The sequence below is a fragment of the Oncorhynchus keta genome, chromosome 5 (assembly GCF_023373465.1).
Source record: "Oncorhynchus keta strain PuntledgeMale-10-30-2019 chromosome 5, Oket_V2, whole genome shotgun sequence".
NCBI classification, from domain to species: domain Eukaryota; kingdom Metazoa; phylum Chordata; class Actinopteri; order Salmoniformes; family Salmonidae; genus Oncorhynchus; species Oncorhynchus keta.
The window spans coordinates 4,380,953-4,398,634 of NC_068425.1; the positions used below are offsets into that span (position 1 = coordinate 4,380,953).

The window sequence follows — 17,682 nt, forward strand, 5'->3', positions numbered from 1 at the left end:
AAACCTGATGGAGTCTGCAAAAGACCTGAGACTGGGACAGAGATTTGTCTTCCAACAAGACAATGATCCAAAACATAAAGCAAAATCTACAATGGAATGGTTCAAAAATAAACATATCCAGGTGTTAGAATGGCCAAGTCAAAGTCCAGACCTGAATCCAATCGAGAATCTGTGGAAAGAACTGAAAACTGCTGTTCACAAATGCTCTCCATCCAACCTCACTGAGCTCAAGCTGTTTTGCAAGGAGGAATGGGAAAAAAATTCAGTCTCTCGATGTGCAAAACAATTTTTCAGTTTTTGATTTGTTAAAAAGACATAAATGTCGTTCCACTTCATGATTGTGTCCCACTTGTTGATTCTTCACAAAAATACAGTTTTATATCTTTATGTTTGAAGCCTGAAAGCTCGCAAAGTTCAAGGGGGCCGAAATCAAGGCACAGCAAAAGGTGGCGCCTGGGAATCTGGGAAAACCCACTCTCCAGGCATTGAAAGCACCATGCTCTACCAGCTGAGCTACAATGGACCATAGAAAATGCCAGATGTCACACCAGATGAAGCGGCCTGTTATATCACCATTATCTAATATGAAACGCTATAAATGACTTGTGAAGCATCCATGTGGTGTTTATGCTTAACGTCTATACTTATTAAAACACTTTTTTTAAAAGTGGGACAAATATTTGCTATTTAGACTGAGACATAATGCAGTATTTAAGAAGTGAGGATAAGGATGCATAAGTAATTAAACTCAGTGCCATAAGGCCTCCAATCCTAAACAGGCTGGTGGTCAAGATCAATTACATTATAAACAAAGACCTTCAGCATCGATTGTGAAAGCCATAGAAATTAGAATGCATGCTACAATACATAACGCATGCTTTATTGCCATAGAAATGGACATTAGAATTAATGTATACAATCAAAATAGGGACGGTTTCCCAGACACAGATTATGCCTAGTCCACGACTAAAAATAATCTCAACTGAAAGTGTTTTCCAAGGATTAATCTGCACCCGGTACCCAGACTAGTACTATGTTGATTTCTCCTGGCTTCAACACCAGGGATTCTCTTGGCATTCTCATGGCAGCAAGAACACATGACAAACAGAAAAATGCATTTAGTTTATTCCTAATTTGGACTAAAATACAAAGACAAAGGCCCTCACAACCACACATCATCCCTTCCTTTATAAAAACCTATATTATTATGAAAGTGCATGATTTCAGAGAAAGACACTACAGTAGTAAAGACATTTAGACAGATGAAAACAAATGTAACTCAGGAAAGGCACACCATTATTTAATGGTCCCAACACAGGTTACATCTCAATAGTCTAAAGAGGCCACTGCTCTTTATACCATTTCATTCATCAGCAGTGAGGACAAAAGGAGAGGAAGCCACTTTAGAATGTTGATATGCAGCCCATATTTATAACTCAATTACAGTAGAAGACACAGATTCAAATAATCTTCATAATATAAGGACTGTTTTAATTAAATATTCAGAGCAAAAAAATGTCCATCACAGCATTACATTAATATGTATGTACATAATTTGTTTTAATTCAAGCATAATTCAAATAAGAAAATTCAATAAAATATTGAGAATCATAAGATACTGTCCTTTAATGATGACTACATCTTTTTTTAAAAAGGCACTTTGTTTTAGTCATCTCAAACCCTGCAACAGACGAGCACTCAAGCATCTCATGATGAACCCCTCAGTTAACAGCAGACCTGGGTTCAAATAGTATTGGTTTTATTTTTTAACTGTGCTTAATTGAACTTGTCTAATCCATTAGGACCACTGGAATAGTCCTAAAAAGTGAAAACACCACTGATCTGGCACTCCCGGCCGGCTTAAATCAAAACCCTCAAAACAAGAGCAATTTGAATCCAGGTTTGTGTTCAGAGACATTCTCCCAGCAGACTCAGACCATCTCCCTACCAGGCCTGAGGAGAGAAGGGAGGGTTGTATCTAGTTCTCAGGAGTTTAAACCAGATCCAGCTTCTTCAGGTCATTTAGGAAGCTGGTGGGAGTGACAATGTGAGACGAACCTATAGAGAGGAGGGGAAACGACAACACAGGAGTATTAATACTAATTCTATGGTGCTTTTATGAAACCCGAAGACACTTACATTCATTGTGAAGATTCATGATGAAAATGTATGGAGACAGACAGACTCTGGGGGATATACAGTGCCTTCAGAAAGTATAGACTTTTCCCACATTTTGTTGTTACAGCCTGAATTCAGAGATTTGTCGTCACTGACCTACACACACACAAAATACTCCATAATGTTAAAGTGGAATTGTTTTTTGAAATGCTTACAAATGAATAAAAACATTTAAGCTGAACTGTCTCGAGTCAAGTATTCAAACCATTTGTTATGGAAAGCCTAAATAAGTTCAGGAGTAAAAATGTGCTATACAAGTCACATAAAAGTTGCATGGACTCACTTTGTGTGCAATAGTGTTTAACATGTTTTTTTTAAATGACTACCTCATCTCTGTACCTCACATACAATTGTCTTTAAAGTCCCTCATTCAAGCAGTGAATTTCAAACACAGATTTCAACCAAAATGACCAGGGAAGTTTTCCAATGCCTTGCAAAGAAAGGCACCTATTGGTTTAAAAAAAAAGAAAAAAAAGCAGACATTGAATAATATCCTTTTGAGCATGTTGAAGTTATTAATAACAGTTTGGATAGTGCATCACTACAAAGATAAAGGCGTCCTTCCTAACTCAGTTGCCGCAGAGGAAGGAATTTCACCATGAGGCAAATGGTGACTAAAACAGTTAAGAGTTTAAATGGCTGTGATAGGATACAATTGGGGATGGATCAACAATATTGTATATGCTGATTAAAAATAAACGCAACTGGCAACAACTTCAAAGATTTTACTGAGATACAGTTCATATAAGGAAATCATGACTGCTTGGGCGCACTGATGAGCCAGGACCAGCTAATCAGAATGAGTTATTCCCCACAAAAGGGCTTTATTAGAGACATAAATACTCGTCAGTTGCATCAGCTGTCCCAGTGGCTGGTCTGAGACAATAACGCAGGTAAAGAAGCCAGATGTGGAGGTCCTGGCGTGGTTACACATGGTCTGCGGTTGTGAGGCAGGTTGGACGTACTGACAAATTCTCTAAAACGACATAGGTGGCTTATGGTAGAGAAATTATCATTAAATGATCTAGCAACAGCTCTGGTGGACATTCCTGCAGTCAGCATGCCAACTGCACTCTCCTTCAAAACTTGAGACATCTGTGGCATTGTGTTGTGTGACAAAACTGCACATTATAGTGGCATTTTATTGTGCCAAGCACAAGGCACTCCTGTGTAATGATCATGCTGTTTAATCAGCTTCTTGATATGCAACACCTGTCAGGTGGATGGATCATCTTGGCAAAGGAGAAATGCTCACTAACAGGGATGTAAACAAATTTGTGCACAAAATGTAAGCAAAATAAGCTTTTTGTGCATATGGAAAATGTATGGGATCTTCTATTTCAACTCATGAAATATGGGACCAACATGTTGCGTTTATATTTTTGTTCAGTATAGTTGCTCCAAAATACTAACCTAGACAGAGTGACAGAGTGAAAAGAAGGAAGCCTGTACAGAATACAAATATTCAAAATCATGCATCCTGTTTACAACGAGGCACTAAAGTAATGTTGCAAAAAATGTGGCAAAGCAATTCACTTTTGGTCTTGAATATAGTGTTGTTTGGGGGAAAATCCAATACAACATATTACGGAGTACCACTCTCCATATTTTCAAGCATAGTTGTGGCTGCATCATGTTATGGGTATTGCATGCGATAGTTCAGGACTGGGGTGTTTCTCAGAATAAAAAATAAATGGAATTGAGCTAACAGGAGGCAAAATCCTAGTGTAAAACCTGGTTCGGTCTGTTTCAACTTGACAGCAGGACAATAACCTAAAACACAAGGGATAATCTACACTGGAGTTGCTTACCAAGACAGTGAATGTTCCTGAGTGGCCGAGTTACAGTTTTGACTTAAATCTAATTCAAAATCTATGGCAAGGCCTGAAAATGGTTTGGTTGTTAAGCAATGATCAACAACCAATTTGACAGAGCTGAAATAATTCAGAAAAGAAAAAGTGGGCAAATGTTGCACAATCCAGGTATAGAAAGCTCTTAGAGACATACCCAGAGGTGTAAGGTGCTTCTTCAAAGTATTGACTCGGGGGTGTGAATACCTACGTAAATTTGATATTTCTATACATTTCACTTTCAAATACATTTGCAAAAATGTCTGAAAACGTGTTTTTCACCTTGTCATTATAGGGTATTGTGTCCAGAGAGAAAAAAAAAATCCATGTAATCTATTCAGGCTGTAACAAGTCAAGGGGTGTGAATACTTTCTGAAGGCACTGTAGGATCTTTTCGCGCCACCAGCAGGGGAATTCCAAACGAGGGTACACGGTGTGTCATCATTGTAAATAAAATAAAAACTCAACTGGCTTGCCTGGTTAAAGATAAGGTTAAATAAAAATACAAACGTGTACAGTATTAAGTTTGAGTCCCAACTATTGTGTTCCTACCAATCAGGACCTCCCATTTTCCGTCGGTAGCTCGAGTGACCTCGTAGGCGGAACGCATCTCAGAGTGGGACACGCCTCCGATCATGAAGATGATGAGCCGAGGGCCGGAACGATACTCCGTTGGAGACTTGTTCTTGTGCCACTGTCCGAACCGAGCACTGCTGCAGTATGATACAAACATAAGAAAACATGTACATTTCTAATTATGTAGAAATGATTTGCTGCGGTAAAATAAAACATGTACATCGGTGGTGGCACTTTAAATGGAAACGGTGGGTTCATAGTAAATGACACGAACGGGATACATGGAACGATAACAAATAGATTTTAATGTTTGATAAAATTCCATTCACTCCACTCACCAGCCTCCTGTGATATAATGTACATGAGTAATTATGTAGTTCTCCAACGATCATAATTATATATCCATTATCAACAATTATGGATCTTAAATCAATACATGGTTATGGTGTAAATTATCACACTATATTTTCTGATTATATAATAGATACTGTGGGAGGTATAAAGCCTCAAGATAATATAATTTGACAAGATGGCTGGCCATGGATAATGCACAGAATTAAATAGAACATAGTATATTACAGTCTATCATATGTATGGGATAATCAACGAAGGGCAATGTAGATGTACTATGTGAATAATCTAAGATGAAGGGGTGTGATAGAGATATATTAAATATGATCAACATATACAGTACCAGACACTTACTCATTCAAGGTTTTTTAAAATAAAAAACTATTATTTATATTTGAGATTCTTCAAAGTAGCCACCCTTTGCCTTGACAACTTTGCACACTCTTGGCATTCTCGCAACCAGCTTCATGAGGTAGTCACCTGGAACACATTTCAATTAACAGGTGTGCCTTGTTAAAAAGTTCATTTGTAGAATTTCTTTCCTTCTTAATGTGTTTAAGCCAATTAGTCGTGTTGTGATAAGATAGGGGTGGTATACAGAAGATAGCCCTATTTGGTAAAAGATACAGTCCATATTATGGCAAGAACAGCTCAAATAAGCAAGAGAAATGACAGTCCATCAATACTTGAAGACATGGGTCAGTCAATCTGGAAAATTAAAATATTTGTACATTTTCTTCAAGTGCAGTCGCAGAAACCATCAAGCACTATGATGGAAATGGCTTTCGTGGGGACAGCCACAGGAAAGGAAGACCCAGAGTTACCTCTGCTGCAGAGGATAAGATCATTAGAGTTACCTGCCTCAGAAATGACAGCTCAAATAAATGCTTCAGAGTTCAAGTAGCAGACATCTCAACATCAACTGTTCAGAGGAGACTGCGTGAATCAGGCCTTCATGGTCGAAATTCTGCCAAGAAACCGCTACTAAAGGACACCAATAATAGGAAGAGACTTGCTTGGGCCAAGAAACACGAGCAATGGACATTAGACCAGTGGAAATCTGTCCTTTGGTCTGATGAGTCCAAATTAGAAAATGTTTAGTTCCAACCTGCGTTTCTTTGTGAGATGCAGAGTAGGTGAACAGATGATCTCCGCATGTGTGGTTCCCACTGTGAAGCATGGAGGAGGTATGATGGTGCTTTGCTGGTGACACTGCCTGTGATTTATTTAAAATTCAAGACACACTTAACCAGCATGGCTACCACAGCATTCTGCAGCGATACACCATCCAATCTGGTTTGCGCTTAGTGGGACTATCGTTTGTTTTTCAACAGGACAATGACCCAACACACCTCCAGGCTCTGTAAGGGGAATTTGACCATTGAGAAGAGTGATGAACCTGGCCTTCACAATCACCCGACCTCAAGCACCTCCAGGCTCTGTAAGGGGAATTTGACCATTGAGAAGAGTGATGAACCTGGCCTTCACAATCACCCGACCTCAAGCAAATTGAGATGTTTTGGGATGAGTCGGACCGCAGAGTGAAGGAAAGGCAGCCAACAAGTGCTCAGCATATGTGGGATCTCCTTCAAGACTGTTGGAAAAGCATTCCAGATGAAGTTGGTTGAAAGAATGCCAAGAGTGTGCAAAGCTGTCATCAAGGCAAAGGACGACTACTTTGAAGAACCTCAAGTATGAAATATATTTTGATTTGTTTAACATTTTTTTGGTTACTACTTGATTCCATATGTGTCATTTCATAGTTTTGATGTCTTCACTATTACTCTTCAATGTAGAATGAGTATGGGTCTGGTACTGTAGGCTAATACACAACATCAGTGGGATGAGAACAAAAGCTCAGGGGATATAGTTATAAAGCTAAAAAAACAGCTGCCGGATGGTGACATGTTTAAAGTTCAGAAGTGTACACGTTTGTAAGTCGCTCTGGATAAGAGCGTCTGCTAAATGACTTAAATGTAAATGTATTCCATTAAGCTGTTGATGTCCTTGCTATGTAACATATTTCTTCATGGGTGCATCCCAAATGAGACCCCATTTTACATACTGTTCTACTTTTGACCAATGCCCCATGGGTCCTGGTCCAAAGTAGGACACCATAAAAGGGAATAGTGTGCCATTTAGGACGCAGCCATGATGATACGCCTGTGTATAGAAAGATTTTTATCAAGAATTTAAACCCTGGCCTCAAAAAGAGCTTTGCTCTGAACAAGGAAGTCTGTGTACATCCCAAATGGCACCCTATTCTATATACGGCGCACAACTTTCAACCAGGGCTCTGGTCAAAAGTAGTGCACTATATATAGAGGGAATAAGGTGCCATTTGGGACAACACTGCATTGTCCATTAATTAGTAAACACACAGATTACCAAGCCCGGAAGTACTTTCAGATGAGCTTTTATACGGTGCATTTGGAAAGTATTCAGATCCCTTGACTTTTTGCACATTTTGTTACGTTACAGCCTTATTCTAAAATTGATGAAATTGATATTTACACACAATACCATATAAGGACAAAGCAAATACAATTTAGAAATGTTAGCAAAAGTGTGATATAGACATATATATAAATATAAAAACTGAAATATCATATTTACACAAGAATCCAGAGATGTTCGATCGGGTTCAAGTCCGGACTCTGGCTGGGCCACTCAAGCACATTCAGAGACTGGTCCCGAAGCCACTACTACATTGTCTTGGCAGTGTGCTTAGTGTCGTTGTCCTGTTGGAAGGTGAACCGTTGCCGTCCTGACTAGTTTCCCAGTCCATGCCACTGAAAAACCTCCCCACAGCATGATGCTGCCACCACCATGCTTCACCTTTGGGTGCCAGGTTTCCTCCAGACGTGACACTTGGCATTCAGGACAAAGTGTTCAATCTTGGTTTCATCAGACCAGAGAATCTTGTTTCTCTTGGTCTGTGTCCTTTAGGTGCCTTTGGCAAACTCCAAGTGGGCTGTCATGTGCCTTTTACTGAGGAGTGGCTTCCGTCTGGCCACTCTACCATAAAGACCTGATTGGTGGAGTGCTGCAGAGATGGTTGTCCTTTTGGAAGGTTCTCCCATCTCCACAGAGGAACTCTGGAGCTCTGTCAGAATCGGGTTTTTGGTCACCCTTCTCCCCAATTTGCACAGTTAGGCCAGACGACCAGCTCTAAGAAGAGTCTTGGTGGTTCCAAACTTCTTCCATTTAAGAATGGAGGCCACTGTGCTCTTGGGGACCTTCAATGCTACGGATCATTTTTGGTACCCTTTCCCAAATCCTGTCTCAGAGCTCTATGGACAATTCCTTCAACTTCATGGCTTGGTTTTTCCTCTGACATGCACTGGTGTATATATAGACAGGTGTGTGCCTTTCCATGTCATGTCCAATCAACCAAATTGACCACAGGTGGACTCAAATCAAGTTGTAGAAACATCAAGGATGATCAATGGAAACAGGATGCACCTGAGCTCAATTTCGAGTCTAATAGTAAAAGGTCTGAATACTTAAATAAATAATTATTTTACAAAAAACATAAAAACCTGGTTTTGCTTTGTCCTTATGGGGTATTGTGTGTAGATTGATGAGGATTTTTTAAAATATTGGAGGGCAGGTAGCCTAGTGGTTAGAGTGTTGGACTAGTAACCGAAATGTTGCAAGACCAAATCCGTGCCCCTGAACAAGGCAGTTAACCCACTGTTCCTAGGCAAGTTATTGAAAATACACATTTGTTCTCAACTGACTTGCCTAGGAAAAAAGGAAAAAAACAACATATTAAGGTTGTAACATAACAAAATGTGGAAAAAGTCAAGGGGTCTGAATACTTCCCAAATGCACTGTACAACACAAACAAACTATATCAACAAACTAAAAATAACTCCTGGTAGATTATTCACAGGCTGTCTAATGGCAGCTTGGATCAACTAACTTTTCACCTCTCCAGCCCACTTAACTACGCCAATGCTCTATTTTAAAGATTACATCTGAGATTCAAGTGTTAACGTATGTGACCCATCTGCATCCGATAAGGCCATGCCCCTTCTCCCCCCCTCCAAGTGATGTATAGAGTATACACACCTGACAGTCGTCTGCATGGTGTTGATGGGGGCAGGCTCAGAGATGAATGGCCACTGCTTCTTGTCCAGCTTGTCCTCTATGGCATTCTGGAAAAATAGACAGACATGGTTGGTCAGAATTGGAATTTTTGGATGATAGTAATTTGCTTGCCAAATGCCTCACAATTCCTCTCGACCACACCCACAAGTTGGGGAAAAACAACATTATTTCCTGTTGAGCCGCATTGTAAGAGGCAACTTCATCATAGATTTTTTTTGTTATACAGAAACAACAAAACATGCAGAAAACATGCAGAAAATCTGCTGTGTTGTTCAATGTACATGTAGCCAGGTCAAAAATCCTGATCTATGGTTTGCAGTGCTCCCACGTAGGGAAACAGAGCCTGTGAGAAGAGCCTTGTGGCTTCAGGCGATGTCCAAGTGGGAAGATGTCCATGTAGGCTACACGTAGCTAGCTATGTGTGTGGAAAACATCATCACAGGTAACACATTTAACTTGTTAAGTACAGTCCGTTTGGAACTCTACTCACTACTTGTATAGTCCGTTTGTTTGTGTTGTTGGCCTTGGCTAGCTTAATGTTCCGGTCGGTAGGTAGCACTCACTCAAGTGGCTGCTAGCTAGCATCGTCATGACAGAAAATGGGGGTCTGGGAAGCCTTACGTTTTTCTAAGTCGTGAGAAGGCCAGAGAGCAGGCAATGTTGAAAAGTCATCCTTACACATGTACTTTTCTTAAAATGTAGTTTTGTAATTGACTAAAACAAGGAAATTGTGGTTGAAAAAGGTCAAGTTTTTGCTGTGAGCCACTGGGGTAACCACAGGTTGTCTTCCCCACAGACGGGCAGGGTCGCGCCTCTCTATCGTATACCGATTGGGTCTATATTAGGGAGCCATTGCGAGTGTACCCATGAGTTTACCAGTCAAATTGCCAGGGTTATAGGTTCCAAGCCACTTCTAGTCAATCTATTTCTATGTGTGCTGCTGCATTGTGTGTGCGGGTTTAATCACTTTGTTTAGAGTCCATGTTATCGCCGAAACGGACTCAACTGCACTAATGCCCAACCGTCCTGTCGTCAATCAGCTGTTGACGGATCCACCTGTACCAAAATACCTGAGACGCAGAATAAAAAAAATAAAAAAAAAGTGTCACGGGTCTTATCTGATATTATTGTCATGGGTATATGGGTTGGCAGGAAGCCTAGTGGTTCGCACGTTGGGTCAGTAACCGAAAGGTTTCTAGATCAAATCCCCGAGCTGACAAGGTAAAAATCTGTTGTTCTGCCCCTGAACAAGGCAGTTAACCCACTGGTCCTAGGCCATCATTGTAAATAAGATTTTTTTTTTAACTGACTGGCCTAGTTAAATAAAATAAAAATGAAATAAATAGCACGAGTCTGCTTGGTGTTCCTCCCTCACAGTACACAAACAGCACGGTCCCTGCTAGAGCGGCACCTCTCTCTCATGCTTTATCAGCTCCGGTTAATAAAGTATCTTAAAAATGTACTTTTCTGCTGCTTCCTGCACTCGGATCGGACCTGGATCTGACCAAGTCTATATGGAACGGGTCTAGTTGTCCCGGGTCAGTTCGTGAAAGGGTCAGGTCTGGGTGGGAAAGCCCCAGGCCCTTTTCAAAGCAGGTCCAACTTCCTCAAACCACACCGTCTATCCTTGTCCTCCTCCTTACCTCCATCACGTCTTTGATGGTGGGTGTCCATCGGGAGAGCTGGTACGTACTCTCCTTGCGCTCTTTCTTCTCAGGCAGTGTTTTCCCTGCATTGAGAGCCTGAAACACAACATTTCGCATCCTTCAAAATATAACAAGGGGGAAAAAAGGCTTCACTGTAAAGAGAGGCATTTATTCAGCCCAAAAACATGAGAGCGAGAGAGAGAGCGGCGGAGAGACTGACAGACAGAGCCTTACTGACCCCAGCGATGACGGGGCAGCCCAGGTGCTGTAGGTTGGTGATGATGTTGCTGTTTGCCTGCACGTTGGCATGCTGGATTAACTTGGTCAGGTTCTCCTCTCCAATGCCTGTGTGTGAGGAGACCACCGTTATACAGAGTAGAGCTGGAGAACGTAATGAGTGACGACTCATCAAGTTAGCCTCATCAAAACGGCTTCCTAAGCTAGCCTGTTGTCATCCCCCAAGTATCAACAGTAACCACATCATATTCTTAGAGAGACCATCATTATTTACAGAGTAGAGCCAAGCGCTCAACTTAAAGACCACCATCTGCTCCTCAGGCCAACATCCACAAACATATACACAAAAAAATGTGATCAAGTCAATTGATCTTACAGAGCTGTTCAGGAAAGCTATCATTTCATTTCAATAGCAGTCAGGTGGAGAGTATTTCCAGAGACCTTCTCCCTTACCTCACTCATCAACTCATCCCTGACCGCTGGCTACGTCCCTTCCGTCTTCAAGAGAGCGAGAGTTGCACCCCTTCTGAAAAAACCTACACTCGATCGATCCGATGTCGACAACTACAGACCAGTATCCCTTCTTTCTTTTCTCTCCAAAACTCTTGAACGTGCCGTCCTTGGCCAGCTCTCCCGCTATCTCTCTCAGAATGACCTTCTTGATCCAAATCAGTCAGGTTTCAAGACTAGTCATTCAACTGAGACTGCTCTTCTCTGTATCACGGAGGCGCTCCGCACTGCTAAAGCTAACTCTCTCTCCTCTGCTCTCATCCTTCTAGACCTATCGGCTGCCTTCGATACTGTGAACCATCAGATCCTCCTCTCCACCCTCTCAGAGTTGGGCATCTCCGGCGCTGCCCACGCTTGGATTGCGTCCTACCTGACAGGTCGCTCCTACCAGGTGGCGTGGCGAGAATCTGTCTCCTCACCACGCGCGCTCACCACTGGTGTCCCCAGGGCTCTGTTCTAGGCCCTCTCCTATTCTCGCTATACACCAAGTCACTTGGCTCTGTCATAACCTCACATGGTCTCTCCTATCATTGCTATGCAGACGACACACAATTAATCTTCTCCTTTCCCCCTTCTGATGACCAGGTGGCGAATCTCATCTCTGCATGTCTGGCAGACATATCAGTGTGGATGACGGATCACCACCTCAAGCTGAACCTCGGCAAGACGGAGCTGCTCTTCCTCCCGGGGAAGGACTGCCCGTTCCATGATCTCGCCATCACGGTTGACAACTCCATTGTGTCCTCCTCCCAGAGCGCTAAGAACCTTGGCGTGATCCTGGACAACACCCTGTCGTTCTCAACTAACATCAAGGCGGTGGCCCGTTCCTGTAGGTTCATGCTCTACAACATCAGCAGAGTACGACCCTGCCTCACACAGGAAGCGGCGCAGGTCCTAATCCAGGCACTTGTCATCTCCCGTCTGGATTACTGCAACTCGCTGTTGGCTGGGCTCCCTGCCTGTGCCATTAAACCCCTACAACTCATCCAGAACGCCGCAGCCCGTCTGGTGTTCAACCTTCCCAAGTTCTCTCACGTCACCCCGCTCCTCCGCTCTCTCCACTGGCTTCCAGTTGAAGCTCGCATCCGCTACAAGACCATGGTGCTTGCCTACGGAGCTGTGAGGGGAACGGCACCTCAGTACCTCCAGGCTCTGATCAGGCCCTACACCCAAACAAGGGCACTGCGTTCATCCAACTCTGGCCTGCTCGCCTCCCTACCACTGAGGAAGTACAGTTGCCGCTCAGCCCAGTCAAAACTGTTCGCTGCTCTGGCCCCCAATGGTGGACGACAGGACAGCGGAGTCAATCACCACCTTCCGGAGACACCTGAAACCCCACCTCTTTAAGGAATACCTAGGATAGGATAAAGTAATCCTTCTCACCCCCCCACCCCTTAAAAGATTTAGATGCACTATTGTAAAGTGGCTGTTCCACTGGATGTCATAAGGTGAATGCACCTTATTTGTAAGTCGCTCTGGATAAGAGCGTCTGCTAAATGACTTAAATGTAAATGAGTAGCTGTGTCCTATCATATTAGAAACGCTCATATTGCTGCACCTGCTGTGTGAATCTTGACCATGCATTGACAGAAAGCAAACACGTTGGGATCATGCAGCCAAGGCAAATATGTTGACCTACCCTTCTTCTTGTGGAAGACATAGAGCAGTATGATGCGGATCTTGTCGTAGGGGTCAATGTCGGTGTTGAGGAGTACCGGGACGATGCTCTTCATGGCATCCTTCAGGGGTTCCCCATCTACATCAGTCCCCATGGCCAGGTCCTGGGAAACATACGGGGGAAAACAACAAATCGACAACACCACTCTGAGAATGATGCATTTAGGCCCCCGCATCCGTCACACATCAGTGCATTAACACTGCAGATCCTAGTCCCACAATCAGACCCGGATTACCTCACTCCTGGACATGCTGGGTAAGTCTCAAGTGACCACTAAACCTACCATGTTAAAGACTAGGAAACAAACCCGAGTGGTGCTACTAGAATCATTAAGATTAAAACAATGTATGCGTCCCAAATGGCACGCTATTAGTATTGCACTAAATAGGGACTTGGGTGCCATTTGGGACGGGGTAAATGTGTTGAGGGAGAAAGTAGGAGCTGCTCTGGGAACCAGGAAGGGAAAGGGGTTCTTGTCTGCGATGTCTTGGTGTAAGATGGTGTAAGATTTCTGGATGGATGGGTTTCCCAGTAGTAATAACAGCCTGGCAACATTAATGGTCTTTAAGACTAGCAAATGACATTACTGTAGGTTCAGAGAGGGACACTTGATAGAGATGTGTGACACGTCTCGTCTCAAGCCCTTTACACAACATTAGTGAAGTGGATGCCCACTAGGACGCCAGACAGCGTCACACTATGGTAGCGTGTCAAATGGCACCCTATTCCCTATATAGTGCACTACTTGTGATCAGATCCCTATGGGTCTTGGTCAAAAGTATTGCACTATATAGAGAATAGGGTGGCATTTGGGACTTGTGTTTTGTATCAACACTGACCTGTTCCACCTCACACAGCTTGTCCACCGAGGCTTTGAATTTCTTCATGCAGGCCTCAGCCAGGTGCAGGTGAGTAGAGTACTGCAAAATAAACACATTATACTTATTAACTTCTAAAAGTTGATGGCATCACACTATCATGATACTCCACTTTGTTGCTACAGCCTGAATTCAAAATGGATTCAATTGCAGTTCTCACCCATAATGACACAATCAAACGTTTTTAAGAACTGTTTAAATTTGAGGGACAATTAAACACAGTATCTCATTCACACCCCTGAGTGAGTCAATAATTTGTAGAAGCACCTTTAGCAGTGATTATAGTCTTTCTGGGTAAGTCTCGAAGAGCTTTCCACACATGGATTGTGCAACATTTGCCCATTCTTTTCTAAATTCTTTAAGTCCTGTCAAATTGGTTGTTGAAAAATGGTTGTCGAGCAATGATCAGGTCTTAACATAGATTTCCATGTCGATTTAAGTCAAAACTGTAACTCGGCCACTCAGGAACGTTCACGGTCTTCTTGGTAAGCAACTCCTGTGGACTTTCAACTTGAAAGTTGAATTCATCTACCAGTGTCTGGTGGAAAGCAGACTGAACCAGCTTTTCCTCTAGGATGTTGCCTGTGCTTAGCACCATTCCATTTATCCTGAAAAATTCCACAGTCCTTAAAGATGAGGTGGCAGGTAGCCTAGTGGTTACAGCTGGGCCAGTAACCGAAAGATTGCTGGATCGAATCGCCGAGCTGACAAGGCAAATATTTGACGTGCTGCTCCTAAACAAGGCCGTTAAGCCCACTGTTCCCCAGTAGGCAGTCATTGTAAATAAGAATTTGTTTGTAACCGACTTGCCTAGTTAAAAAAAAGGTTAATCACACAAAGATTACAAGCATATCCATAACATGATGCAGCCACCATTATGCATGAGAATATGGAGAGTAGTATTCACTAATATGTTGCATTGGATTTTCCCCAAACATAACACTTTGTATTCAGGACAAAAAGGTCATTGGTTTGCCAATTTATTTTGCAGTAATAATAACAGGATGCATGTTTTGGAATATTTTTATTCTGTACATGGTTCCTTCATTTCACTCTGTCAATTAGGTTAATATAGTGGAGTATAACTACAAGGGTTGATCCATCACTAGTTGTCCTATAACAGCCACTAAACTCTGTAACATGGTGAAATCCCTGACCAGTTTCCTTCCTCTCCGGCAACTGAGTTAGGAAGGACGCCTGTATTTTTGCAGTGACTGGGTGTATTGACACACCATTCAAAGGGTAATTAATAACCACCATGCTCAAAGGGATATTCAATGTCTGCATTTGTATTAATCCATCTACCAACAGGTGGCCTTTCTTATGCAAGGCATTGGATAACTCCCCTGATTTTTGTGGTTGAATCTGTGTTTGAAATTCACCTTTCCGACAGATAATTGCATGTGTGAGGTACAGAGATGAGAGGTAGTCATTCAAAAATCATGATAAGCACCATGACACAGAATGAATCCATGCAACTTATTATGTGACCAAAGCAAATGTTTACTCCTGAATTTATTTAGCCTTGCCATAACCAAGGGGTTGAATTCTTATTGACTTAAGACATTTCAGCTTTTCATTATTAAGTCATTTGTAAAAGTTTCTAAAAAAAAAAACATAATTCCACTTTGACATTGTGGTATTGTGCGTAGGTAGGCCAGTGACACAACAAAAAAATTGAAATTTAATCCATTTTAAATTCAGGCTGTAAACACAACAAAAATGTGGAAAAAGTCAAGGAGCGTGAATACTGAAGGCACAGTAGAATGAAAAAATGCATTGGGCATGCATTATACGTGGTCTGCTACACCGGATGCGCTCCTATTCATTTCAATTAAATCAGGCTCACGCCCCTTAAATGTAAAATCCACTTTTTTTTTTAACGTGCAGCTCACTCCTGAGAACAATAGGATAAAGTAACTTGCACTAAGCTTTCAGCGTAGCAGGTAAAAATCCTACTGTTTGTTAGTATGAACATTGGAACACGGCCCATATCTTTGCCAAATGTGAATAGAACATGTGTTGACATTTAGTCTGACAGTAGGTGATCACTGGAGAGACATGAATGCCAGTCTCAATCAATCAACTGATTTTAGATGGAAAGACGAGGAATACCCACCAAGCTGAGTTCCTTCTGGTACTGTGGCATCTTCTTTAGCATCTGAGACAGGTCTTTGATATTGGCCTTATCTGTGGACATCCTCTTGCTCTCACAGAACACACGCAGCAGCTCTGTCACTTTCCTGGAACACGAACAAAGAGCATCAACATCTGAACCCAGGGTTGGGTTCAATTCAGTGTTCAAATCAAGAAAGAGAATTCATGATATGAATTTTTACAACTCACTTCCTGAATAAAACACTAAACCTACCTCCAACTCTGAATCATGTCATCTCTTATTAGTTGAGGTTAGAATCGTTAAAAACACTAGTCGTATGTAATCTTGATGAGCGTGGGTCTTACTTGGTGACGTCAGCTATGTGCATGTGTCTCAGCTGGACCCACAGATCATCGTCTTCGTCCAGGAGAACCTCCTTCTCCTTCGAGTCCCCGATCCCAGTGGTCTGATATCTACAACACACAATAACACAGGGATCGTTTGATAACTAGAGCACACAAAACAACAACCGTTATACAGGGATAACAGATACCTTCTACTCATGGTATGATGTGTAACTATACAGGAGTACTATATATAGCTACATTCAGAAATAATAATAATGTGGTAGGAGAAAGGTTATACTCCTAACCTGTAAACACGACTAACCAAAATGTAAAACTGACCCGTAAACCAATTCTGAAATGAAGTATTGTTTTGCAGGTCAGGAGTGTCTGTATAGCATTTTCCATATGGTCATCAAAAGTAATGCAGTATATTGGGACTAGGCTGCCAAACTAAGCTTACTTGTAGATGTCCAGTTTGATGTCCAGAAGGTCATAGACCATGGCCTGGAAAGTCAGCTCATGCAGAATGGGAGAGATGGGGTCAAAGCCACGGTCCACAATCAACAGCTGTGACCTGGCCTTGTCAGGACCCTGAAAACGAATCAGACATCTCACGTCAGCAAGAAATTATACCTAAAAATCTCACTTTTTAAATTACCAGTTAACTCCTTCAGTGATTTGGCAGACTGGGGATATTGTTATATATCAAATATATTGCCTCTAGCTCTACAATAGAATGTCAGGAATGCTTTGGGGTAACAGGTTTTTACCAACAAGTCGCCTAGTCAGTGCCACCATCAGACTTGACCCATTCAGAAGAGTTATTTTTTTCCCACACCAACCTTTCACACATTCAATTTTTTCTTAAAGTACAACCACAAAAACAAGAAAATATCTATGCCATGTGTATTTTAATACCCTTTTCACACTGTACTGCGCAGGCCTGCTTATGCACCCACCACAGTGGATATTTTGTTGTGAAAAACACATATCCGAGCCAGTACAGTTCTGCACGATAGTGTGAAAATGGTATTACTGTGCTGGGTACTGAGGCAGAGAGACCATGGAGAAGATAAGAGCAGAAAGGTAAATTATATCAAATTAATACATGCCTTCAGAAGTCCAACACAGGCTTTAAGGAAATGCCAGCTAGGAAAGACAGAAAAGGAGAGAAAAAGTAGCCGAGCAGCAGAAAATGTGTGAAATATAATTTACAG

At 42.0% G+C, this 17,682-nt stretch overlaps 1 protein-coding gene across 2 annotated transcripts in view; it reads right to left on the minus strand.

Annotated features, from left to right (window-relative positions):
* Positions 1–1,109: 1,109 nt before the first annotated feature.
* stxbp2 (syntaxin binding protein 2) overlaps positions 1,110–17,682 on the minus strand; it is a 41,727-nt gene continuing 25,154 nt past the window's right edge. The window contains exons 9-18 of one of the 2 annotated variants that reach the window (XM_035770765.2): positions 16,926–17,056; positions 16,484–16,591; positions 16,140–16,263; positions 13,982–14,062; positions 13,104–13,245; positions 10,956–11,062; positions 10,715–10,813; positions 9,033–9,118; positions 4,581–4,738; positions 1,110–2,058 (exon numbers count right to left, since the gene is read on the minus strand). In XM_035770765.2, the coding sequence (XP_035626658.1) occupies positions 1,994–2,058; positions 4,581–4,738; positions 9,033–9,118; positions 10,715–10,813; positions 10,956–11,062; positions 13,104–13,245; positions 13,982–14,062; positions 16,140–16,263; positions 16,484–16,591; positions 16,926–17,056 (1,101 nt within the window). In that variant the 3' untranslated portion in view covers positions 1,110–1,993. Of the gene's footprint in view, positions 2,059–4,580; positions 4,742–9,032; positions 9,119–10,714; positions 10,814–10,955; positions 11,063–13,103; positions 13,246–13,981; positions 14,063–16,139; positions 16,264–16,483; positions 16,592–16,925; positions 17,057–17,682 lie in introns of both variants that reach the window. The other variant, XM_035770764.2, reaches the window with a different exon arrangement.